This window comes from Urocitellus parryii, chromosome 6 (genome assembly GCF_045843805.1).
Source record: "Urocitellus parryii isolate mUroPar1 chromosome 6, mUroPar1.hap1, whole genome shotgun sequence".
Taxonomy (NCBI): domain Eukaryota; kingdom Metazoa; phylum Chordata; class Mammalia; order Rodentia; family Sciuridae; genus Urocitellus; species Urocitellus parryii.
Genome location: NC_135536.1, coordinates 186850758 through 186877840, shown reverse-complemented (window position 1 = coordinate 186877840; position 27083 = coordinate 186850758). Strand labels below are relative to the sequence as shown.

The window sequence follows — 27083 nt, the reverse complement described above, 5'->3', positions numbered from 1 at the left end:
AAAGTGTGCTCCTTTTCCATGGCTGGTGTTTTTCTGGAAGCTATTAGAACTCTCCGCCCAAACCAGATGATAATTACATGTTACCCATCTCTAGTCTTTGAGTTTTTCTCCGACTCTTTTTTAAAAGAGAGATATTTTTACTTCACATTGTGTTGGCAAAACCCAACCCTCTACCGGGCAGCGGGGAGTTATCTTGAGATTCCTCTGTGAATTCGGCTAGGGGAGGAGGAGGAAAGGCACCGAGTGTGGACAGCAGAGGGTCATGATCAGGGGCAAAGGTCGGAGCGCCAGGACCTGAGGGGGGCCTGGGTTGTCCAAGGCCTCTGGCTCTCCTGGAGAACAAGGAACAAAGACTGGCAAGTTGGCAGTCCCCAAAGGAGTGGCCCTGGCTCTGCTCTCTGTCCGTCACGGCAGAGCTGTGGGTGGGGACTCCAGCATCCCGAGTCCACTGGAGTCTGATGGACCTGAGTTTCTGGTCCTGGGCCCCCCACTTTTTAGCTCTGTGCCTTGGCAAGTCTCTGCTCTTCCTGGGCCTCAGAGGCTCCCTTTGGAAGTGGCTTCGCTGTGGTGCCTGCCCGTGGGGTCCTTGCAAGTCCCCGTGGGAGGGCCTATGGTGCACAGAGCACACAGCCCTGCTCAGTAGACAAGAGCTGGCCCTATTGTTGTGTGCCACCCCAGCCTGTCCTCCTCTGTGGTGACAAAGCATCTCATTTGTCTATTTCCTCACTCACAAGATAGTTCCTGGGCCTTTTTATTTACTTATTTGTTTTAATCAGGCCACTTGCTGAACCCTGCAGGGCGGGAGAGCGGCTCCTCGGCTGGCTCCTGGCTCCTGCCCACTCTGGCTGCAGAAGAGGCCACGTGGCCCACCTCCTGGGATAAACAGTGTGACCCGCTGAAGCCCGAGGGCTCTGCCACCCCAGCAGCACTGGCTGGTAAGTGAGACCCAGGTGGGCACCTTTAGTACCTGCCGCAGGTGAGTGTGAGGTTGGGGGTGGACAGGCCAGGGCCCTGAAGGCCTGAGAAGAGCTGGAGATCACCTGGGGCAAAGAAAGGGCAAGCTGGGGATCAGAGAGGTGGCCCTGGATGCTGGGGGAGCAGGTGGCAGGAGGTGGTGTCCCATGGAGGGACAGTCTTCACAGCCACCTCCTTCTCCCCTTTTCTTTTTACAATGACTGTGAGGAAATAAACTCAAAGCTTTTATCTTAAATTTTATTTGAAAACTTTTATTTTAAAATTGATTTTTTTAAAAATAATTTTGCTTTCCAAATTATTTGTCTAAAGAAATTCGTTTAATTCCACTGGCACAATCTCTCCACTGAGCATTCTTCTTGGAAATTCTTAGCAAAGGATAAAATCTCTCCTGTAAATTCTCTTCAACTACCATGGAGTGCTGTGAGATTTTTTCCCTGACTAAATGGAACAATTAATGGACTTGACTCATGGTTAGGTTTTCTACATGTTTAATCAGACATCGACTGATTCCGATTCTGTGATGGTTTTCCTTTTCTCTTTCTATTTCGGAGCTCAGACATTTTCCAGGGCTCGTGAAGCATCAGGGGGCCTGAGGTTCCGACGGTCCCTCTGTTTCAGCAGCCGGTTTCATCACTGTGACCAAAAGACCCGGCAAGAACAGTTAGAGGAGGAGAAGCTCCGGTGCTCAGGGTTCAGAGGTTCAGAGCCCCGATGGCCGCCTGCCTTGCTCTGTGCCTGAGGAGATGCCGAAGTGCAGGGCAGAGAACGCATGGCCACCAAGAAGAGAGAACCGGCTCTGTTCACCAGGGACAGGTATAAACCCAAAGGCACGCCCCCAGTGCCCACCTCCTCCAGCCACAGCCCACCTGCCTGCGGTTACCACCCAGTTCACCGACCAGGTTAAGGCTCTCATAATCCAATCACGCCACCTCCAAGCCTTCTTCATGGTCCCACACACGAGCTTCTGGGGGACCCTCATGTGGGCCTGGTGTTCTGACTTCCATGCCTGGAGGTAAGATGGAGAAATGGAGCAGGGCCCTGGTTTCTCCAGACTGAGGGCGGGGTTGGTGCTGCCGTTGTGAGCACTTCCGCATGTTCACAGGTGGCTTTCCGTGTAAAGTGGGTCTCCTGCTCAGAAATCTGACACAAGGTGTTCCCTGAGAGACTTGGTAAAGGACAGAACGTGTCTCCACCTGGAGCTTGTCCATGCCTGCTCCCCTGGCCTCTCCTGATTTTACCAAAGTCTCAGAGTGACCCTGACCAGCGGAGCGGGTCTGCATTTTATAGATGAGAAAACAGGAGCCGGGAGAGTTTGCCAAGGGAACTGGTTGACATGACAGAGCTGGTGGGTGACAAAGATGAAGTCCAAGGCTAGGCCTCTGGGCAGGGTCCAGCATGGAATGTGGGTGTGGTCACAGTTCTGCACAGATGCAGAGCGGGCTTCCTGGGCTGGACCACCCTGCTCCCTGGCAGGACCTGAGGCCCATCAGGAGGGTGCTGTAGTCCTCACTGTTGGAAGATGCCCGGGCCAAGCATGCCCAGGAGCACAGCCCCAGGCTGTGGAAGTGTAGATAACTGACCAGTTAGAAGAGAGGGGGTATTTAAGAATTTTCTCCTAATAAGTTTTTATACTGGTTTCATGTTGGAATGGTATTTGGGATATATTGGGTCACATGAAAACATCATTCATGTTTAAAAAAATGGGAACATGGAGACTGCACGTCTGCACGACCCTCTCGGTGCCTCTCCGGGAGCCCTTTCTCAGCCAGGTTTTCTCCCTCCCTTTCCTGTTCATTGAAGGGGCTGGGCACCCATCTGAGTGAACTGGGTTGTTTGGGAGGCGGCCCCAGACAAGGCTGAGAGGTCAGAGGGAGGTGAGGGAGAGGGCAGGGCCAGACCAATACAGGGTATGGTCAGCTGGCCACCTTGTGGGCAGCCAGAGCTCAGTCCTACTCAAGACTGCCAGACGGTTCAGAGAATACCCCTGGGTGACCCACAAGAGCAAAGGGACTGGGCAAATGAGGCCCTTCTGGTCTGATGTGTGATAGGCAGAGGAAGATCCTGAGGCCAGAGGGGCCCCAGGCAGCAAGACACAGGTGATCTCAGTGGGAAGTTGTCCCACAAGGACAGAAACTGAAAAGGCCAAGGGGAAAGGATGGGCACGGATGGTATTTGTCACAGTTCTTATCATGAACAATTACTCCTCTTGGAATTTAGGCCTTGAGTGGTTAACGCCCTGGAGTGAAAGCTGGGTGCGTCAGGCAGTAGGGAGGATTTGAATCCAGACCAAATGACCACAGAGCCACAGTCCCCAACCCCATGCTTGGATGACTCCTGTAAAGGTCAGGGAGGAAGGAATCTTTCTCCAGAAGTTAAAAAAAAAAAATCATTTAAAACTCAACCAGGTTAGATGCTTTTAAAGATAAACAACTATTTTGAGCTCAATAAAAGCTTTTTAATAAGTTGAACATGATTCCAGCCTCTGCTCTCAGAGTTGTCAGGCACGGCAAGGAGGGGCCACCAGGGAGGGCAAGAGGGGGAAGAAGAACCAGAGGGGAAGGTGCACAGTGTGTGTGCACAGGCATGCACACACAGAGACACAGGTGCTGCACTCCACGGCTACAGAAACTCATGCACACATTCACTGATGTACACACACACAGATGTGCACACGCAGAAACATGCACACACGCAGTGGCTCATGTGTGTGCACGTATAGATGTGTCTGTTTGAATTTATTTGCACACTGAAACCCATCACTTGCTCCAAACCGATCGCGAAGCTTTCGGGAGGTTTTATTTTTAGAAGTTCTCTTCTTCCAAGCAACTGTACAAAGCGCTTGAGCAAACACTGCGGGATCTGGCACGGGCGCCCGCGTGCTCCGTCTCACTCGTTGGCTGGCACGTTCTTCTCCCACGGGACGTTCCGCCCGGGCCCCTACTGCGCGGGGAAGCCGGCGCGCGATCCTCGCGAGCTCCGCGGAAGAGCAGCAGACCCTGGGGACCGGTCTGCGCGGGCGAGAGCGGCGTGGCGGCGGGACAAGGACAAGCGCTTCGCTCCCACGGGATGCATCGCGCCCAGGATGGTGCGGTCCGCCGGGCGAGCTGCCTGGTACCTTCCTCGCGGAGCCGGAGACGGCTCTGCCTTCTCAGCGCGCTCCTCCAGGAGCCTGGTCAGGGTTCTGATTGGTCAGGGCCTGGCCAATCAGAACACTCCATTCTCTCCTCTGCGGTGATTGGCTCAGGGAGGTGCACACGCCCCAAGCCGGGCCAATGAGATTGGATTCTGGGACTGTTGCTTGGGGGGATTGACCAATTCCTTCCCCTGGAGTTCAGAGTAAGGAGGCAAACCGGAAATCACCAGAGGGCGGGACTTGGATGGTGGACACAGTCACCTGTGTAGCCCTGTGTACTTATGGGCCTGGCAGCTTAGGATCTAGCTCAACTTTGGCATGCTGCTTTTAGTTCCCTTTTCTGCTAAAACCAAGGATAATTGGGTTTGGTCATCAATTTCAGAAAGAATTGATTAATAAGTTACCGTTAATTCAAAATGGTATAGAAACTTATTTTATCAGACAAGAAACCAAAAGGCTGCCTTAGCTGGTTCAGGATCACTGGGGAACATCTAGGGCCGGAAGTAGTTTTGAGAGAATATAGTCAGTCCAGAGTCCTCTGTCACATGCTTCGTTGTAGCTTCTACTTGTTCACCCTTAGGCATGGGCTGCTCCACTAGGAGTTACATGGCAGTATTAATACCGGGAGTTTCTTAAGGAGAAAATACTGTGTGCATCCTGAGAGGTGTACACCAGCTCTCCATCACAGGTGTGTTTATAAAGATGAAGGAGGAAATACAAATAACCTAGATACCCAACCTAGGGGGATCAGGTACCAAATTAGGAAATCTATTCCTAATGAATAGAATTCATTCCTAATGAAATGCTCTGAGCTATAAGAAAACTGAATGTAGAACTGTGTTTATTGGTGTGGAGAGGTATTCACAGTGCTTTGAGGGAAAATATACTTCCATTTTAAGATATTTGTGATTATGTATCACAGAAGAGTGTGAATCACCTTTCAGTGATTTGTATTCTGTACTTCCTAATTTCTTTCTACAATAAACATGGATTACCTGTGTGCGTAGTAAAGCTCAGGCAGCTATAACAAAGTGCTTAGACTGGGTAGCTTAGACAATAGAAATTTATTTTCTCACTGTGTTAGAGAACGGAAGTCTGGGATCAGGGTGCTTGCATGGGTGGTCTGATGAGGGTGCTCTTCCTGACCTGCAGATGGCCACCTTCTTGGTGAGTGCTCAAGTGATGGGGAAGAATCTGGTGTCTGTATTGATTAGGGTGCTGACCTGATAGGAGGGCCTATCTCCCATCCTCACCTAGTCACCTCCCGAAGACCCCATCATCAGATGCCATCACCGTGGGATTGAGTTTTGACATCTGAACTTATCTGGGGGATGCGATCCAGTCCACAGCCCTGTGTGATAATGATATTGCCTGAACTTGGTCATTTACACAGCTGGGACAAGCCCTGGAGAGCCACAGGTGACTCAACCACACTGCAGGGTTGAATCTGATCACCACTGGTTCCCAGGAGCTGGACTGAGGTGGACAGGAAGTGAGGCAGGTGGTGGCCCTGGTGAGCCAAGGCCAGGCCAGGTCACTGCAGGGAGTCCAGTCACCTTCCCACCACATGTGGAGTCAAAAATAGAGATGCAGATGGAGTCCCAAAGGTAATCACAAAAGGAATCCCAAGGGAGGGTGGGTCTGTGCTGGGAAGCAGGGCGGGTGCAGGGCTGCCCACCCCCCTCTGTTTAAGCAGGAAGGCACCAGCTGATGAGCCACAGCTGGAGGGACTCTGTTATTTGAAGAGGAAGTGGCAGCCCTCAGAGGTGGGGAAGCAGGACCTCCTTGAGAATGAAGCACGGGCCTGGGGGCAGCTGGGCACCTGATGCTTTACCTTCATAAAACTAATTGCAAAGCAGAATTCCGCATGGCCCCTGCATCTGGGAGGGACGAGGGTCCTTGTGTGGCACTCCCTGGGGGAACAACTGGACAGATGTGCCTGCCAGGCCCATGGAAGCCAGGACTCAGACTGCAGAGGACACCCAGCTCACCACAGGGAGGTGGCCAGAGCTCTGTCTGCCACCTGGGTGTGCCCTGGAACCTGGTGGAGGGGAGAGTGCCAGGGTCAGGCTCAGGCTGTCTCGGGTCCCCATCCTGTCTTCTGTCTCACCTGATCATGCTCAAGGAGACTCGCCTCCCTGAACTGCCGCAGTCTGGCTGGGCACAAATCACGAGCCACTCAAGCAGGAACAAACTTTATTTCCAAACTCCCCCGAACTCTCCAGGAATCCCCGCGAGAGCTCAACCGGAACTCAACGGGAACTCTGCGAGAACTCCAAAGTATTGGCAAAATGCTAGGCGCCATCCCAACTTGGCTGTGGCTCTCAACACTGAACCTCAGTTTCCTCATCTAAAAATTGAAGGCAGTGGCATCTCTGCCTCCTAGGGGGTGAGGGCTACGTGCTACTCCAGGAAAGTGCTCAGTGTGACACCAATTCAGAGGAAATGGCAGAGGAAGTGAGCTACGACACCATTATGGGCCCGGAATCAGAAGCCTCCTGTGCTGGCTTCTTGACACTGTGACAAAACCCCTGAGACAACTAGTTTAGAAAGACTAACTGTTTATCCAGCTCGCGGTTCTAAAGTTTCCGTCTAAGATCAGCAGGGCTATTGCTTTGCCCTTGGGTGGGGGGCTGGGTGGCAGTGTGTGGGTGGGACTGGGAAAGCAAAACTTCTGTCACAAGGCAAAGGACAAAGAGAACAGGAAGGGATGGGGTCCCGCAGCTCCCTTTGAGGCACACCCCAAGGACTAAAGGACCTTGCATCAAGTTCCACCTCCCAAGTTCCCTGGTGCCTCCCAGCGGCACCACTCTGGGGACCAGGCATTTAACATGTGGGCATTTGGGGACAGTCAAAATCAGAATGGTAGCACCTCCCCCTGGGCTTCAGAGCACAGACTGAGCAGCTCTTTGGGCCAAGGATTCCTGACCTGACCTGGACACTGTGGGTGATGCCAGTACTGCCTGCCAGTTACCAGGAGGGGTCAGCGAACCCTGGGTCTGGTACAGGGCTGCACTGACATGGAAAGTGCTGGTTCCCGAGAGGAGAGGGCAGCAACACCCCCACCCTGTGCCCTCAGCAAGAGGACCTTATAGAGCCTCCATCATTAAGTGGCTTGTGTTCCCTTCCCTCAGACCTGGGCCAGCCTGGGGCTTCCTTGGCAAACAGAATGTCCTGGGTCTCAGCTAGACATCAGGGGGACTTGTGAGCTTCTGCTGTCTGTGGGATCCTTGCCCAGATGCCATGTGAAAGGCCCGCTGGAGGGCCAGGGACCACTGGAGCAGAGGCAGTGCTGAGGCCCGCTTGGAACAGTAGCACCCACCATCCCAGAGCTGACCAGGAGGACAACTGAGCCTGGAGGAGAGGGCGCACGGGCTCCGGTCAGCAGAACTGCCTCTGCAGTGTGAGGGCTGCTGAAGCCACCGAGTCCCGAGGTGGCTTCTTAGGTAGCATTAGCTTGCCCACACGGCTCTCTTGATCACTTCCGGTTGATGTTTTACATGTCCTGTGTGGGTGGACTTTGAGACCCTTTCTCCAGAGCCAAGGCCCATCAAAGCCTCGGTTGTGCTGATTGTGGCCCTGTCCCCTGCACCAGGGAGCTCCACGCAGAGTATGCAAATAACTCAATAAAAGACAAACTGTCCAAGTGGGCAAAGCGTTGAAGAGACTTTTCTACAAAAATGTATAAAAGATCAAAGGGGCATGTGAGAAGATTCAGAGCACCATTGGTCATTAGGGAAACGCAGACCCAAATGTCACTGAAATGCCACAGCCTCTCGGATGGCCATCTAAGAAGAAAGGGGAGAGAGCAAATGCTGGCCAGGATGTGGAGAAGCTGGACTCCTTACTCCCTGCTGGTGTTACCGCTGTTGACCGGTGACGAGTTCTTGCTCCCCGATGCTGAAGAATAACACCAAAGAAGCACGCCGAGGCCAGGCCAGAGTAGAGATTAGAAATTTATTAAAGGACAGAAGAAAAGACTTCTCCCGGAGGAAGAAGGGGACCCAAAAGGTGGAATCCAGTTAGCGGGCAATGTGTTCCCCTTTTATAGGTTTGGTGATGGAATGTAGGTGGGAAGGGTTGGGACACAGGTGGGCCAAAGAAGTAATCTGGGCATTTCCCAGTCAAGTTTGCTGTTCATTAACATTTCTTTGGGATGGGCTATCTCCAAATCTGTTGGGGGCTGTATCCTGGGCTTCATTAACATTTCTTTGGGATGGGCTGTCTTCAAATCTGTTGGGGGCTGTTCATTAACATTTCTTCCAGGTGGACTTTGGCCTAGGGCCTTTTCGGAACTTTATTAACATTCCATGAGTTGTCCTGTTTTCCCTGAGTCATTCCCAGCATGGCCTCCATTTTAGATTTCACTCGATATTAGACCCGATTTACCTAACTACACTGACCACCTAACTTTAAATCTGGCTTCACTGGTGGGCTGTGAACGGGGCTGCTGGACGCTGCACGCAACATCAACGTGTGATCCACGGAGTCTGCTCACGGGTCTGCGTCCAAGAGCAAGGCAGCATCTGTCATGGGCACACTCTCCATAAATGTTCATAGCAGCATTATTTATAAGACAGCCCCAAAGTGGAAACTGCCCACATGCCCACCAACTGATGAATGGACAGACAGACAGAATATGGTAAACAGAAAACTATTCAACAACAACCAAAAATAAAGAGCTGTTTCACTGGACCACATGAACAAAGCTTGAAAATATTTCACTAAGTGAAAGAAACCAGACACAAGGCACCATATCGTGCATGTCTCCACTTTTATAAATATCCAGAATAAGTAAATACGGGGAGATGGAAAGTAGACTCCTGGCTGCCAGGGGCTGGGAGAGGGAAGAGAGGGGGCACTGCCCTGGGGGGGGGGGGCAGTTCATGTTGAGAAAGTTCTGGAACTAGGGGGTATGACTGCACAGCTTTGTAAATATACTAAAAACTGTTGAATTGCATGTTTATGAAACGTGATTTTTATGGTATGTGACTTATATCTTAATGGTTTAAATGAAAAGTTAAGAGAGAGATGCAGGGGAGCTTGTGTTTTTAGCTCTGACGTGTGAACAACTTGGATGTGATCCCTGTTGTCTTTCCAATAAGAGAAAGTAGAGCAAACTGGTCATCAGCAACTTTTCTTTGACCTGTGAGATGATCGAGGCAGATGTAAGGACATAGCAAGGGGTCAACCATCTGCAACCCAAAGAGAGAGCCCGGGCCAGGAGCCCTGCCGGTCAGCATCTTGGTCGTGGGCTTCCTAGTTTCTGGAATCCAAGAAAGTAAATTTCTACTGTTTATTCCCATCTCTGACTTTTTATTATGGCAGCCCAGGCAGATGAAGAACCACATTTTCTAAAAATGTGGTATAGCATTTTCAGAAATTGGACTGAGGATAGTTGTATATCATGAACTCTAGGACAATTGCTATTTTTTTCTTAAATAAAGGGTTGTTAATATATTAAGGGAAATGAAATCTTTCGTAATTATCAATTACAACCAGAGAAGTCAAAAAAGGGGAAAGACTAAAAAAGACATAAGGAATAAGTACAGCAATGAGAAAATAATTACACCATGGTAGATAACAGTTCAAATATATAAATAATCACTTTAAATATGAATGGTTTAAATAAATCAATTAAAAGACAAACAATGCCAGGATAAACTTAAAAAATATTATATGTTGTCCATAGAAACTCACTTGAAGCATAAGCCTCAGTCGAAGAGTAAATGAATAGACAAATATATATTACATGAACACTGGTTGAAAGAAAGCTGGAATAGGCATATTCATTTCAAAAACATAGACTTCAGAACAGGGTAGGTTTTCAGGGTCATTACATAGCAGTTAAAGGGATAATTTCCCAAGATGCATGCACCTAACATAGGATATCAAAATATGTAGGTCAAAAACTGAGATAAATGAAGTAAGAACTAGAAATAAACTATTATAGTAGGACTCTTAGTACCTCTCTTTAATAACTGATTAATCAAGAAAGCAGAAAACCAACAATTGTACAGTTGATAGGTACAACTACCAATCACCTTGATATAATTGGCATTTTGTAGAATTCTCCATCCAACAGCCAATAATGAATTCTTCTCAGGCTTTCCTGGAACATTCACCAGGCTGGACCACGTCTGGGCCATGCAATGCATCTAAGCACATTGAAAAAAATAGAAATCATGCAAGGTGGGTTCTTAGATGACAATGGAATTAGTCTAGAAACCAGTAACAGAAGATTGTTGGAAAATCCCCATATAATTAGATACTATACAACTCCTAAATAACTAATGCATGAAGGAAAAAAAATGTAAGGAAAGTTAGAAAATAATTCGAGATGAATGAAAATAAATATAAGCTAAAATGTAAGGGATACAGCTAAAGCAGTGCCTTCAGGGATATTCATAGCACTCAAATGTATAGATCAGAACAGAAGGAAGGTCTCAAATTCATAGTCTAGGCTAACACCTCAGGAAACTATGCAAAGGAGATCAGGGTCAGCCTAAGGCACAGAGAGGAGAGAAACAAGAAAAACAAGAGCAGAGACCATGGGAAATAAAAATAGGAGAGCGATAAAGAAAATCAGCAAAACCAAAAAGCGGTTCATTAAAAATATCAACAAAACTGACAAACCTTTAGCTAAGCTAACCAAGGAGAAGAGAGGAGGCATGGACTACCAATGTCAGAGAAAAAAAGAAGTGTCATCATTACTAATCTCCTGTACAGAGGAATACCTATCTCTACATGCTTGGTAACTTGGATGGAATACCTATATATTACCTCTCTAACCTGAATGCCTATATTGATAAATAAATTAATTAATTTATAATTAATAACCTAATTAATTTATAACCAATTACCCCGGCCCCAATGGGTTATTTGGTGAATTCTGCCAGACATTTAAGGAAGAAATACCAATTTCCCACAATCTCTTCCAGAAAGTAGTTAGCTAACTCCTTCTATGAGGCTACCGTTCTCCTATTGCCAATATCCTAAACAGAAATAGGAAATGATTACCCTAAACAAAGACTACAGACCCAAATCTTTAATGAAGATAGAAGCAGAGCTTTTCAGCCAAACAAAAATAAATCAAATTCAGCAACGTATAAAAACAGTATTCACCACAACCCAGAGAGATGTACTGCAGGTATGCAAGGTCAGTTCTAACCACAGCATTCACATCAACAGACGAAAGGTAAGAACCACAGGAAGACACCAGGGACACAGGAAAGGCATCTGGCAACACCCATCACTCATCTTTGATAAAAGGTGGTAGGATCGAAGGTCTGATGGACCGAATGCTTGTGGCCCTTGAATTAATATGTTGACCTTCATCCCCAAGGTGGTGGTTTTAGGAGGTGGAGTCCATGGAAGGTGACTGGCTCATAAAGACCAAGCTCCCAAGATTGGCATTACCCTTATAAGAAATCTGAGGATCCTGGAAAAATGGTTCCCTGACCCTTCCCTCTTGAGAGGACATGGAAAAATGAGAGCGGTCTGTAAACCAAGAAGAGCTCTCCCCAGGCACAAAATCTGCTGGCACCTTGGTCTTGGAATTCCAGCCTCCAGAACTATGAGAAATAAATGTGTTGATTATAAGCCCCCAGCCTGTGGTATTTTGTAAAAGCAGCCCAGTGACGAGAAAAGAAGCACTTCGAGCTGACATAGAACATTTACACAAAAGCTGTAAGCTCACATGATGCTTAGTGGTGAAAAACTGCTCCCCAGATCAGGATCAAGGCAAGGCTGCCGCGCCCCCCCCCCCACTCCACTCTGCTCCATACTGCACTGGAAGCCTCAGGCAGCGTGATAAGACCCAAACCAGAAACAAAAAAAAAAAAAAAAAAGAAAGAAAGAAAAAACAAAGAAAGAGATAGCAAAGGAAAAAATAAAACTGCTTCTGCTCATAGCTGACAGGAGGATCTGTGTAGAAAATCCCAAAGAAATGACAATGGCAAAAATAAAACCTCGCAGAACCCACAGGTGATAGTAAGCATGTTTCAGAACTCAAGCAAAACGTACAAAAGGCAGCGGCTTTCCCACACGCCTACCGTGACCAGCTGGGGTTGGAAATGAAGAAACAATAGCCCCATCTGTAAGAGAAATGAAGTGTGTGTGAGGCGGCTATGCCTAACACTGTGGAACTCTGATGGAAGATCCGAGAAGATCGAAGTAAATGGGCAGCCTGTGTTCATGGATCAGGAGATTCCAGAATCCCAGGTCCTGAAGAAGACAGGGATTCCCAGCTCAACCCATCAACTCAGTGCAATCTCCATCGCAGAGAACTATTTAACAGATATTGAAAGCAATAGACCCGCAGCACCGAAGAGAACAAGAACAGTCGGGGGCATCTGAGCTGAAGACTTACTAGGAAGCGATAGGAATCCTAAGAATTGACAAATTGATCAGTGGAACAGAATAAAGGCTTAGAGAAAGACCCATACCAGCAACTGATTTTGGACAAAGGATCAGGGTGGCTCGATGTAGGAGAGAGAGTGCTGGAACAAGCAGACATGGTAGCGTCCACCATAACAGATGGTATGATCCGGAGGTCATGTAGCTGGGACCGACCTAGCTGGCTTGATACCTGTGCCCACAGAACTCTGCGTGGGAGGGTCCTAGCAGCTCTGGTCCTCGTTAGAAAGTGGCAACAAAAAAAATGTCCTTCAACAGGTGAAGGGATAAATCAAATAGGGCACATATGGAATGCTGTTGGCCATGAAAGGAAACAAACTGCTAAGCCATGACAAGGAGACGGATGGATCTAAAATGCATATTATTAAATGAAAGAAGCTGGTGGGAACAGGTCACGTACCATATAACTCTAGGGACGTGGCATTCTCTGAAACGTGGAACTACAATGACACTGAGAACAGGGTCCTGGGGGGGAGAGGGTTAAATGGGTGACGTGAAAGGGATCTTTTAAAGGGCAGTTCACTATTCCGTAATGACCCTGTAGTGGTAGATAAATGACCCTACGTGTTTACCAAAACCTGTAGATCTTTACAACACAGAGAAGGAAACTGAGAGCTGGGCTGGGGCTCAGTGGCAGAGCGCCCGCCTCGCATGTGTGAGACACTGGGCTCCATCCTCAGCACCACACAAAAATGAATAAGCAAAATAAATATGTTGTGTCCATCTATAACTAAAAGAGAAAAATTTAAAAAGAATGAAATTAAATGTATGTAAACCTTTTTAATTTTTTTTTTTTTAACCAGGATGTTGGGGGATCCCATGATGAAGGCAGAATTTGCCAAGCGTACAAAACAGCCTCACGGAAAGGGGACAGCTACCAACCTAAGTGACTTCAGACATGAGTGAAGTCTGCCAGGGCGAAGGCAAGAGCCCTGCCTGCCGGACAGCTCTGGCTCTGGCGGTCCACGTGCTTTCCCTGGGGGTCAAGGATGCTACTAACAGTCTTGAGCAGTCCCATCAGCCGAGAATGGCCTTCCACCGTGGCGGGGAGGGTGCAGACAAGCCAACCGGGGGGCCAACCCAGGTCAGCAGACGCACCCGTGTCTCCTGGCCCCAGCACCTGAGGGGGCCTGGAAGTCAAGGTGCCTCGGTTGCCACAAGCACACCCAGGACCTGGACCTCGGTTCCCAACACCATGTCCCTGTCAAAGGAGCCCTTGGGGAAACTGTGGTCAAGGCGACACTGGGGCACGGGAGGATGCCCCACAGTCAGGGTGCTCACTGAGCACAGCACCTGGCCTGGACGACTCAGCTCACGAGGTGGACTGGGGTCACCGGGACAGAGGGGCCGACTGGCCAAAGCTGGAGTGATCAGAGCAGCAGAATGAAGACGTTGGGCTCCAACTAGAGGAACAGAATGAGCATCGCTGCGTCCACCCGGGTAGGAGTGATTGCAGAGTGGCTTATGAAGAATCTCCAACGATTTGTGCAGATTCCTCGTCCCAGGAGGTGGGGATCCGCCCTCCGCTCCTTCCTAGTGAGCAGGGCTCCGTGACTCCCTTCCTAAGAGTGCAGTGGGAAGGTGACGACCTCGGCAGATGACGCTTCCTTCAGGGGAACAGGGCCGACCTCCGCAGTGACAGGCCACATGGACGCCGTGTGTCCTGGGCACATTGATAAGGTGTCCCCCTCTCTGGCTCCTCCCCAGACCATGACCCCAAGGTAAAGAGACAGTCAGGGGCTTCCGCGGGGTGCCAAGCAGTGCCAAGAGGGACTTAGGTCCTCAAACACAGGGGACAGCTGGGAGGCTGTCACAGTCCAGAGGAGCGGGAGGAGGTTGGAGGTTGACACAGAACTAACCACAGTGGAAACTTCTAGATGGGACCCTCGAACACAGAAGGGGAAGAACTAAGGAACTCTGCATAAAGTCGGGGCTTTAGTTCGAGGTCATCTTGATATTGATTTGTTAATTGTGACAGATATACCACGCTGGTTCCAGGTGTTGATCATATGTAAAACTGGATATAGGGACACCTTATCGTCTCAATTTTTCTGTTAAATATGAACCCTGTTTTGAAAATAAAATATGTCTTTAAACTTTCTTTAAAATGTTGCCGAGAAGAAAGAATGCCCCCTTTTGTGTGTCTGAGCGTGATGTCTGGGGCAGTAGCAGCCAGCTTGCAGCCATGTGGGAGTCTAAAGCAAAGGGCTACTTGGCAAATACTTCAGGCTCTCTGGGCCACGTGGTATCTGTAGTTAACTACTCAACTCCGTCCTTGAAACACAAAGGCAGCCGTAAACATTGAATCATTAAACTGTTGTGGCTAGTATCCAATAAAACTTTATTTAAAAGGCTGGCAGTGGGCAGCTGGAGGGTTGGTGTCTAGGCTGCAGTGTGCTGGCCCCTGTTCTAGAGGGCAGATGCACACAGCAGGGTCCAGCAGGCCGTGCACTCCCTTTGAAACTAGCGCATTTCCTTGGGGCTCACACCACTGGACGCTTATTTTCCATCATTTGCAGCCAGAAGCCTCCAGCCCTGGACAAAGCTTAAGAGAGCTGTTCCTGGCCCCCAGGGTGAATGTGAGAGGGCTCACAGGGTGGGGCAGCTGTGCAGTGCACGCCTGCTGGCCTGACTGACACGTGGAGACTTTGAGGAAGTGCGGGGGGGGGGGGGGGGGGGGGCAGCATGGGACGCTGGGATAGTGCACCCAACTCTTGGAAGCTGGTGAGGCAGGCGGCTGAGTGCTCTGCCCTTGGTTTCCTGGGTGGAGATGGGGCGGTGGGAGGATGGAGGCAGCTGGGGAGTGCAGGCCTGCTTGCCCGGGGGTGTGTCCCCTCTGGATGATGGCTGGGAGTCTGGGGCTGGCCTCAGGCAGCTCAGCATCCTGGGGGGCCATGGATGCCACATGCAGCAAGTGCCAGTGGCGATGGCGTGGAGAAGCCTGGGCATCCTGGAGGCTTCCTGGAGGAGGTGCTGGCTGAGTGGGTCCCCATGCTGGGAGGAGGTCAGGACAGCCAAGGGGCTGAGTGAAGGGCCTCTGGGCAGGAGGGCAGTGGTGACACAGGCATGTGGTAAGAAAGCCCAGAGGTGCACCCCATTTGCTTTCTCCTGGGGCATCTGTGGGCTCCTGAGTGTCAGCATCCTCCTGAGGCTTCCTCCAAGGAACCGCGGGGGTTCCAAACCCCCACCAGATTGGGGTACCCCTGTGGGGGTGTCAGTCTGGCCCCAGGCCGAATGGTGGAGGCGAGGAGGGGCCCCTGCTGATTAGGAGGTGCTCCCCACCCACATCCAGGAAAGGGAGAGGGACGTCAGAGGCAGTGATGGGGGACAGGGCTCTGGCCAGATGGACAAGCTCATTGCTCATTGCTCCGACCAGACCCCAGAAGTTTCTCAGAAGGCACCAGACGCTTACAGTATTTTCAGCTTACCCGGGTTTATCTGGAGGTAACCCCCACCCTGGGTGGGGGAGCACCATCTCCCAGCTTGGAATGCAGCTCCATGGGCCACCCACTGGCTCCTGTGGCCGCTCTCCTGCTGGCAGAGGTGCCGCCATCTCTAACACCAGCACAAAGCCTGGGGGTCTGTGGCACGGGCCCTCCCTGCGGCCAGCCTGGCATCCAGAGTGTTAAAAAAAAATAGAAACAAACAAAAAACCCAGGGAAGTGAAAGGCGAGCTGTTGGGAATGTGGAGCCGCCAGCTTTGGGAAGGGTGGCGTGTCCCTGCTCCCTGCCTGAGCTCCTTGCCGGAGCTCCCTGCCCGTGCTGTCTCAGCTGCCCTCACTGCCAGTTTGGAGCTGAGCGCTGACTGCTCCAGCTGTCCTTCTGGGAGGGGTCCCGCCTGGCTGGAGCCCGAGACTCCCCTCCATGGCTGGAAAAGGCTCCCTGGTCCGTCCTGACTCCTGGAAGAAAGGCCTGCAAACTGGTCCAGGAGGCTCAGGGAGCCTTTGCTCATAGCATAGGAACCCTACGCAGAGCCCGAGTTCCTGGAAAGAGCAGCTGACGCCCGTGTGCTGGTGCCTCCCCCGCTGGGCACTTGCAGGCCTTACCTGTGGACACAAGGGCAAGCATCTCATGGTACGCCATCAACCCTAGTCCACAGACAGGGTGACCTTCGCAGCTCAGAGTGACTCAGACTCCAAAGCTAGAAGGGACCGCCCATGGCCCTGGCTCAGTGCTTAGAGATGGAGGTCTGGCTTCTCCCCAGATCCTCATCTCTGAGCTCCTCTCCCACCAGGAAGAGGGAACAGGAAAGCCAAGGCAGAAGGGTGCTGAGTGCTGCCCTGGTCCAGTGGGCTGCGTTCTCCCACGGCGCGAGGTCCAGAAGCTCCGACCTGGCTGAGGCCAGATAGCAGTCATCCTGGCCCCCACCTCTGAACTGGCTTCATGGGACTTTGAAGATGACTCTATTTAAGACAGTTTCTGTAGTGCAGTTTCTATAGTGGATACTGTGGGGTTCTACTGTGGGGTCCCACTCAGGATCCCTGGAAACCTTTATAGGGGTCTGCACACCCCTCCTCCAGACTCCGCATGCATTGCTGAGGGCTGGCGAGTGGGTGGGCCACTCTGGGACCTCTTTGCTCCAACTTATGCATGAGGTCAGAGGGCCTGGGTGTCCACCTCTCCTGGCGCAGCTACCCCAGAGACCCACAGGCCCCAGAGGGACAGGCTGAGCTGGGGCTTGACCTAAAACCACCTCCTTCCCTCACTTTTCTTCCCCCTCTGACCTCCCTTAGTCAACCCCCTGAACCCAGGAGGACACATCCTAAATCCATCCATCCCTTGCACAAGAGGCCACGTCTCACGGTTCTTCTGGAAGAAACCCACTTAAGATACTTCCTTGCTCTCAGACCTTGTCTGAATTTTCATCATGCATTGGTAAATAATGATCTCCCCAGAGGGAGGAAAAGCATACAATGTTTTGGAAACTATTAACCCCAGTAGCCACCCTTTTTTTTTTTTTATTGGAACAATGTTGGAGTAGGTGTTTTCACTGGGCTTCCTGAGCTAAAACAGAAAGGTTGAGCCACTCAACTAAAAGTTGCAAAGCAGTGCTGAGATATCTCTCTCTCTCTCTCTCTCTCTCTCTCTCTCTCTCTCTCCACTAAATGCACCCTGGGGTTCTTCTAGAAGGTGGCAGGGGGTGGGAGTTTGGAAGGGAGAAGAGCAATACACCCAAAGAAGTTGAGAAGCCTTGCTCCAAAGAATTGTAAAATTTATTGTCTAAGTATTGCAGCTTTCAGAGTGTCATCATTGCCACTAATGATCACTGATACACAACAAGCAGCTTCTCCAGGCCTGTGGATGGGCGTCCAGATACAGAGTCTTAGGCAGCAGCCACTTGGGCTGCACCCGGCGTGCAAGGAGAGCTTACAGGAGTTTCACTTAACAGAACGCGGGAAACAGCTGCAAAGGAAGCGGTCAACGGCAGAAGGCAACGTGCAAGCATGGCGGGCGACGGGCAGCGGGAAGTCGCGTGGCCTCTGAGCTCCAGGGCCCAGCGAGGTTCCCAGCACAGCTTCCAGAAAAAACAAAGCAACAAAACAAAACAGACACATTTCCTTCCATATCATCGGACGTTTTGAGGTTCTGGAAGCTGTGTTGCACACGGGGGAAAAAATTATCTGAAACGTACAATTCACGGGGACAGCGGATAGGACAGGGGACGGACCCGGTTCTGGCCTGCCCTGGTTTTTGTTACATGAGGGGAAAGGGGCCGCTTACTCTTTGCAAAAAACATCTTTTGAAAAGATGGGGGCTCCTGGTGCACTCTGGAGGTCCATGCACAGACCCCGGCTCTGCAGAGAAGAAAGTATTTCTCTGAAGGAAACATCGGGGTCGCCCATGGGCATGGGGGGGGGTGAAGGAAGCAGCACCCCAAAACCAACTGGTCCCCCTCAAACCAGCCATTCCCAGGACCCCACCTAACCTCCCACTGGAAAAGGGTGGTCTCCTAGGGGTGCTTCAAAGATAATGAGGTGACCACCAACACCGCGAGCAGAGTGTGCCCAGAGCTGTGGGGGCCCGCGGGGAAGCGGGGAGCTTCTCCAGCACTGGTTTCCAGATGGACACCCCCCATCGGATTTCCGGGTGTTCACTGCCCTGCCAACCCCCTTCTCCCTGAAGTTAGGCAACAGTCATCCATGGGCATGAAGGCCAGGGACCCTGGACTTCTACACTGGTTGGAACCAGAGGGGTGGGGATGGGCCCTGCCCTCAGGCCAGCTGAGGTCAAAGCCACGCTCTCGCCCTCCCTCTTCACTACAGCACAGGCCACCCCACGAAGCAACAAGATTCAGACAGCCTGTCCCAAGAGGGACAGCAGGACGGTTCCCCTGGCTGTGGCTGAGGACACAGGTACAAATGAAGCCCACTTTCCTAGGTTTTTGACCCAGATGGGAGTTACGCACAGTCCTGGACCCAGAAGACCACAGGGATAGGAGGCCGGTGCCTCGCCGAGTGGGCCCGTCCAGGACAGAGGGGTGAAGACGCCAGAGGGTGACGGGGAGCCCTTTGTGAACCAAGGGAGAGGATGCCAGTCCCGGGGAGTGAGGCACTGTCCAGGAACGTCCCGCCAGGGGACGAGAGGGGGGTTGCTTCCTTACTAAGGCACCAGAGACGCTTCCCGTCAAGGAAGGTTTCGCTGGAATATCTGGGTGTCCCTGGACCCTTCAGGGCAAGCTATACTGACTTCTCCGCCCGACCTTGAGAAGAATCCTCTTCAAGGCCCCACAGAGGCAGGTTCCGCTACTGAGGTATGGGGACTTTCTGCGGAAAGCTCGGGCCCGGGTTCTGGGGTCATCACATTCTTAAAATACCCCTCGAAACAGAGGCCCAGCGGTCAGAACTTCTGAGCCGTTTTCAGGTACAAAGTGGCTTATGTCCCCCGCCTCCTAGATCCTTCTCTTAGGTCAGTTGACTGGGTAGCATTTGCCCCAAACGAGGGGACATCTCCCAGGCCCAGAGGGGACGGCAGTGTGGGAGCCTGCCCTATCCGCAGGGGTCGGGGTCCCTCCTGTGTAGCAAGTCCACTGTGAGAAGACCCCGAGCTCCCGCCACAGCCCCTGCTGGACCCCGGGGGCCCCTCTTGTCTCCTGTCACCTCTATTCACCTGTGCCCAATCCTACTCCTCATCAAGGGTCCGGCCAGTCCCAGTCTGTGCAGTAAGGACTTGCTGGACAAAGCTGACCAGAGAAAGAGGCAGGTGAGGACACAGATAGCCCTCGGCAGTGGCTGTTTCCATGGGGAAGGGAATGCAAACGTGGGGAGGGAGGTAAGGAATTCTAAAGCCTGGAGCAGGCTTTCTGTTGGTCTGACCATCATCCCAATTTAACCCTTTTATATGCCAGGGAGACACCTGGCTGTCACCTGTCACCTCAGGTGGTCTGTTTATTGGCCCCTTAGGTCAAAATTGATACGTGAATCAGAGCCCATGGGGAGGACGCCAAATGCCACGCTTGAGGCCTTTCCTAGGAGTCAGTGCGCTGCACTGACCTTGGCACTGACCTTGGCCTGCAAACGCTGGGGCCAGCTGAATCACCAAAGCACTCTGCAGGAGCAAGCCGGGTAGGGCCCCTCGAGAGCATCCCTAGCAGCACGCACAGCGGGCAGCCCCAGCTTGCCAGCAGCACCCTGCCCTTCCCATGGGACCTTTGCAGTTTAAGAAAGAGGAAGAAAAACTAAAATTCCTTCGTTAGCAGTTTATTTTCATTTTGGGAAAGGCAAAATCCACCAGCTGGAACCTGGCGCCTCCGGGGGAACTTTCCTGATTCCCCTGCCATCCAAAGGCTATTCTGGCCCAGAAGGAAGAAATGTGTCCCCTTCGGTAGGGAATGTATAATGTGGCAACAACCTATCGAGACAGAAGCATGTGCGCTGCAGAACCCTGGTGGGCCTCTCCAGACCCCAGGGCACCCCTCTGCCTGAGGTCCACTCTGAAGCTCTGACCTGTCTTCCTCCAAGTCTCAACAAACATGATAGAAGTTTCCATCAAACAAGCACTGACATATTTATATTAAAAAATAGTGCAAAATCTCAACATTTATATAAATAACTCTAAGCCCCTGCTTTGTAGGTTTTTTTTTCTTTACAAGGTAATACACACTTTCTGAGTTGGCATCAAAAATTGCCATTTTTTTTTTCCTCTTCTAGTTCAGAAAACAACTTTTTCAATAGGCCTCTTCTAATACAAAAATACTCCTGCCCTCGCACATACAGTTTCTCTTATTTTATATATATTTATATATATAATATTGCAGATCTTTAAACAAAAGTTTTGTGCAAATATGTCTTTAAAGTTAAGTGAAATCATCATAAACAAAAGAAAATTAAGCATTCACGACGCAGCTCAACTGGGAACAAAAGACTACTGCAGAATTTTTTTTTTTCTCTTTTGCCTTCAAGACAGCTCAACAAAGAAACGTGTTTTTTTTGTTTTGTTTTGTTTTGTTTTTGCAAGCTTTCTGAGCTTGTGCATTCAGACCAGACATAACATGTAAATATTTATACACGGAGGGGGTGTGTCACCCTGCCCTCCTCTCTTCTCCTTTAGGAAGTGCCGAGTGTTTTGCCTTAAGCCACGCTGCCCCGGCCTGGCCCCCGGCTCCTAGAGGGGGTGTCCTTTCTGTTTATCCTCTTTGCTCTCCAGCGGGGCGAGGTGCGGGTGCTGGAGCCGGGTCCCCTCCAGCAGGGAGGTCGGCCCGGTGCTCTGCTGGTGCTGGTAGGAGGACCCCGGGTAGTGACCGATGACCTCGCTGTAGGTCGGGGGCGGCCCCTCCATGCGCCCGCCGCTGCCGTAGCACGTGGCGCTGATGCCCGAGTTACTGCTAGGGGGACAGGGGCCGCCCAGCATGGCGCTGTCCATCAGGTCACTGTCGAAGATGGTTCTGTTGGGGGGCGCGCGCACTGACTCTCGGTTGAGCTCCAGCTGCTGCTCGGGGTCCCGCAGCTGGAGGGTGCAGGGGCCCTGGTAGGGCGGGGGCTCCTCCCCGTCAGACAGCGAGATGGTGGGGGGCAGGTCGATCTCGTGCTGCAGGTAGGGGTAGGTGGGCTGGAAGCGGTGGAAGCGGTCCCGCTGGGCGAAGGGCGGCACAGGCAGGCGGTCCGAGGGCCGAGGAGGGGCGTAGACCTGCGGCTGGGGGGCGGGCGACGGGTCAGGGGCGGGGGGACAAGGTCGGGGTGGGGTCTCCGCTGGGGTCCACCGGCCTCGCCCGTGGGCAGCACCACTTCACGTGGGAAAAGGCTCTCCCTGGGGCAGGGGTCCGGGCCACCCAGGGGCAATCTATAGAGCAGGGCCCAGGGATGGGCCTTATGCAGTGACACCCTTTCTGTGGCAGCGGGGGAAGCTGGAGTGCTAGGGGTGTCGGAGGGGAGGCAGCGCTGGGACTCACCTCTGGGATTCCACCGCTGGACACGGTGCTCTCCGAGGGCCAGAGGCATCCTTCCTGCAGGGGCAGAGATGGACAGGCAGAGTCAGAGGCTGGAGGGCCCACCGACTGGGCTCTGGAACGAGAGGGTGGGCCCGACAGCCTCCACCCTGGAGATTTCTGGAGGACACAGCCACAGTGGACTCCTCACCCACCCCTCTCAGCTCACACTGCTGTCCCCGTCAATCTCCTGCTTTTCAAAATTCCAGAATATGCATCTGACTGGTCCCTTTCCCCTGCAGCTCTGCAGACCTTAAAATAAATCCTTAATGGCTCAGAAAGAAGCCCAGGGTGCTATGCCTTCCTGCCTCCTCCCCTCCGGCCCACTCGCTCACTGTGGGGCCTTAGAAAAGTACTTAACTTCCAGGCCACACTTTGTGTGTCTGGAAATGAGGATAATGATAATACTTGCCGTGTGGAGTTGCTAAAGAATTTAACAAGTTGCACATAAAAGCCACTGGAGCCTGTGTGCTCTCCAGGAGTGTGCAGAAGTGCTGGGTGCCACCACCGCACTCCCTGGAGACACACAGACAGGTCTGCCATGCCATAACACACTGGACACACCACAGGGCCTTTGTACTGGTTGCCCACTGTGTGCCCAACTCCTTTGACTACCAGTTCCAGCGTCTCCACAGGTTTCAACATCATCATCCACCATGTAGACATGGTGCCAAGTGCTGGGCCCAGAAGCTTCCGTCCCCTGCTTTGGGATTCTGGGCCAGCAGCAGCTCCTCTCAGGAAAGTGGAACTGCCAGGAGCAGTTTGTGTAAGTTGCCCCAGATGGCACTGAGGGGCTTCACGAAGATGTGACTGATGTGCACTCGACTTGTATAGTCAAAGCACACAATGAGCTAAGTTTGGGCAAACATCTACACCAAGAACCGACGTCACAACCAAGATCATGAGCTCCTGTATGGCCTCAGGTTTGCTGGAGCCGTGATTCCTGTAGGTCCCTCACCTGCCTCATGGGCAGCCTGGGGGGGGGGGGGGGACGACGACGACGGGAAAGAAGGCCGCAATCTCCTGTAGGCCACTGGGGGCGCTGGCTGTCACAACTGTCCCTGCAGGAATGCACTTAACCAGAGGTCAGGTCTCATCCTGGCCTGTGATCTAGCACATGGACGGCACCTGCAGGCTGCACAAGGCAGACCCCAGGCCATGCCTGACCCTCCTCCTTGGCCATACTCATCTCACCCACCTCCCGATTCCTCCTCCAATATACAGAGAGTGCTGTGTCCCCCCAGCCCCGTCCCTGGCATCTGGGAGACAGGGAAGACCTAAACCAGAACCTCCAGACTGGACCCCAAAGACAAGCCCATTGAGACCTAGTACAATGCAGATTCCACCCCGGGGCCAGGAGGGATGACGCCTGTCTAACAGCTCCCAGAGGCCCAGAGGCTGCAGGTGCTCTGGTCTGTGAGGTCCCTGAAGATATGCAGAAGGGCTGCTGCTTCGGCTGGCTCTGCCTCCTTCCTACTCCCCCACCCCCAGGGCCCTTCCTACTCCCCCAACCCCAGGGCCCTTCCTACTCCCCCACTCCCAGGGCCCTTCCTACTCACAGAAGCTGGGGTCACCTCCTTCAACCCACCTCTACCCACCACCTCTCTGCTGAAAACCTTGGGCTTCCTGCTGCCTCCAAATTTCCACCTCCTCCCTGGGACCCACACCCCACACCCCACACCCCTGCAGAGCCCTGCTGTACCCTAAGTGGCTCCCCAGCAGGTCTTCCTGTCGCTATAGCAGGCTGGTGTCAGCACTTGCCACGCAAGCCCTCTCCCCATTCCCCTTTAGCCCCACCAGGCCCATAACTGCCTGTCCCCAGTGCCCAGCATCCAGATGGTATACAGCAGGTGCTCAGGTTACCATCTGAGTGCATAAGCTGCTGGGTAGAACCAGGTCCAAGTGTGACCTGGGGTACAGAAGAGACACAAGTTTCAGAATTCTCTGGAACCTCATCCCTGATGGTTTCTGGCAGTCAGGGGTGGGAAGCGGGGGGGGGGGGCTACTCTTGCAGCTCCCTCTGACCACCCCAAGCCCAGCCACTGACAGGCCCCAGCGGCTCCCCTACAGAATTGCTTTCCCCTCCCACCTGCTCCCCTGCAGTCTCCTCTTGCCCCTCCTCCCCAACACCTGTGGCTCCTGTGTGCTCTGCTCCCCAAACACTCTCTGTAAATGGACACATCCAGACTGCCCACAGCTGCCCCATCTAGACCCCATCAGACAGGGGACCCGCCAATCACTTCTGCAAAGAGCTAGAGGAAGAGGTTTTCTGCTTTATGGGCCTGCTGGTCTGTCACCACTCAGCTCTTCTGCTGGTGCCAAACACGTGCCAAACATGGGGGGTGGCAAGTTCGGGGCCAGCCTCAGCAACCCAGCAAGGCCCTAAACCACTTAGCAAGACCCTGTCTCAAAATAAGAAATAAAAATGGCTGGGGATGTGGGTCAGTCGTCAGCACCTCGGGGTTCCATCCCCACTACCAAAAAACCCCACAAGAAGCCCCCAAAACAAAACCATCACCACGAAAAATCCAGAAAAACCAAGCAGGCGGTTGGCCCTCAGGGCCAGTTTAGGCTCCTGATGACCCCCACCTGCCTTCAGTTCCAGACCGAGAGCCACAGGCTGCTCGGCAGACTCCCAGGGGCCCTCAGTGCCACATGGTCGGGGGGAGCACTTCTGACACCTCTCCAGTAACAGTCTCTGCAGGCCAAACACCTGGCAGGTGCACAGCGGGGGCTGTTACAGACTGAAAGAAGATGCCTCTGGCCAGCACCGGGCCTGGCTCTGGGACGGCGGCCTCCCCGGGCCTGGCTCCCTCTCCCGGCTGGCTGCTTGCCACCCCGCCTGGCTGCACCCTGCCCCTGCCCCTGGGAAACTGGACCTTGGCAGGCAGGCCCCCATAGAGAGCAGATCAGGCTGTGGCTTGATTGGGGGACAAAGAGGACAAAGGGTGGCTCCATCCCAGGCCCTGGCTGAGCTCTGGGTCCTAGACGGCCTTCTGCACAGGTTTTCCGCGGGGACCTCGGCTGGGCGGGCATGGCTGCTCGCGGGGGGGATGAAGACTGAACAAGAGCAGGAAAGGAGACCCAGAGCAGGGCCCACCTGCCCAACTGGCGCCCGAGGGCAAGGCTCGGGGATGTTCAGAAACAGGCAGGAGGGCGCCTCCTCCCCGACAGGTCTCCACCCGGTGACACCTGTTCCCAGGTGAGACCTTGACTGCCTTTATGGGTGAATCCCCTCCTGTTATGATGCAGGTGGGAGGAGTCCCCCCAGAGCTCACCAGAGTCAAGGCAAGAAAGTGTGGAGGTGGGGTGACTGGGTTCCGAGAGCCCCAGGGAATGGCGTCGGCTGTCTATGGACGGAGACCTGTGAAGCCGTGGGCCCCCAATAAGGTTTTCCTCCTCTAACATTGTTCTCGTCAGGAGGTGAAAACGCTGCCTACGAACTTTCTTGTCCAGCTGGACAAGCCCTTCTGACCCAGGTCTGTGTCACTGTGGCTGGATGTCACTGTATCCAGCGATGCGTCCGTCCTGGTTTCCCCGGCCAGCTGCGGCCGGCACTCCGGCCTCACCCTGACCACTTGTCTTGCCCTGTGTGACACGTGAGGAAACAGCCACCAAAGGACAGCAAGAGGGGGGGGGCCCTCAAATCCCGGGACAGCAGAGATGACCTGTCCATGAGGCAGGAAGGCGAGGAGAGCTGCTGGTAGGAGGGGACTCCCGGGTCACCTGAAAAGGGACCATGGCCAGAAGCTCTGCCAGGGACTAGGTCAGGGTGGGCAGGGGAGAGGCAGGCCCAGCCCCAGGCAGGCTCAGGGCTCCCTGGAGGTCAAGGGCCCAGAGACTCCTCAGACGCGCCCTGTCTGGCAGGGGGTCCCCAGGGGAGGTGCCGCCTCCTGCTTCAGGCTGAACGGGCTCCTGTTTACCCCATGAGGTTCCCTGGGGAGACTCCTAGCCCAGGTGTCTGGGAAGCAATGGCCAGGATCCTGCTGTCCCTCCAGCAAGCCCCAGGTGCCGCTGCAGGGCTGCGTGCCTCCTGATGATGGCATCGAAGTCCCCACACCCAGAGCCTCGGTGCTGCTCCTCCCACAGCTCAGCTAACTCCATCCTCTCCAAGTGGCCAGGGCTCTTCACACAGCCACGGACAGGCTGTGTGGCCCGGGGCAAGTGTTCCACCTCTCTGAGCCTCGGTTTCTCCTCTGCATAGCAGGGTGAGCTCCAGGTCTCCACAGCTCCACAGAGAGCAGCTGCCGTTGCTAGGGTGACGACAGCAAATAAACACCAAGAGCCCCGGGCAGCGGAGGCGGCAGGTTCAGAGAAGACGTGGTCGGCCTCCTGACTTACGCTGGGCCCCGGGGTGCCCGGTGTCCCCGTCAGAAGTGCCAGAGCCACTGCTCTTGCCCTGACAACCCGGTGACGCACTGAGGCTGGGCCTGACGTGAGCAGAGATGTCCACACCTGCTGGCTTGGGCCTCGGCCAACACCAACTTGGCTCAGCCCAGACTCTGGGTGCCACTGCCAGCCCCAGGAGTCCCTGGGAACTGGGGAGCCCTGCCCACCACTGCCTAGACTGTCACCACCCTCCAGGCACCTGCGAACACCAGCTTGGGGACAGGCCACTGCCCTGGAACTGTCACATGCTGCCTCCTCCCTGTCACTTCCAGCCTGCCTTTCAGACAGCTGCTTCCCACCCACGGTGTTCAGTTCTGCGTCCCAGGCACACGCTGCACAAGCCTGCCCCTGCTAAAGCACCCCCACAGCAGGACAGACCCCAGGGAGCTGGGTGCTCCTACTCTGGGGGCTCCCCCCTCAGGCTAGGCTTTGAGTCCGAAGGGGACACTGCCCGGGTTTTCAGAAGGCCCAGCGGTGCTCACAGCTCCAGCGTCAGAGAGAGGATGATGACGAAGAGCAAGCGCTCTCCTGTGCAGCGCAGTTGGCCCCGAGTACCCCTGGGCACCGACAATGGCGTGGCACTGGCCTGGACCCCCACACCTTCCCCATGTCACCTCCAGGTGGCCTAATCAACAACTGAGCAAGTGGTTGCTCAGCTGCAGGGGATGTCAGAGGGAAAGCCACCGGCTGTGTCCAGGACAGACACACACTCTTCCCGAGCTATCTCTGATCTGAGGCTGGTTCAGT

General features: G+C 53.2%; 1 protein-coding gene across 1 annotated transcript in view; it reads right to left on the bottom strand.

Annotated features, from left to right (window-relative positions):
- Nucleotides 1-20981: 20981 nt before the first annotated feature.
- Nucleotides 20982-27083, bottom strand: part of Pmepa1 (prostate transmembrane protein, androgen induced 1) — a 48157-nt gene continuing 42055 nt past the window's right edge. Inside the window, exons 3-4 of the mRNA XM_026406797.1 lie at nt 21912-21965; nt 20982-21655 (exon numbers count right to left, since the gene is read on the bottom strand). Coding sequence (XP_026262582.1) covers nt 21128-21655; nt 21912-21965 — 582 coding nt within the window. The 3' untranslated portion in view covers nt 20982-21127. The remainder of the gene's footprint in view (nt 21656-21911; nt 21966-27083) is intronic.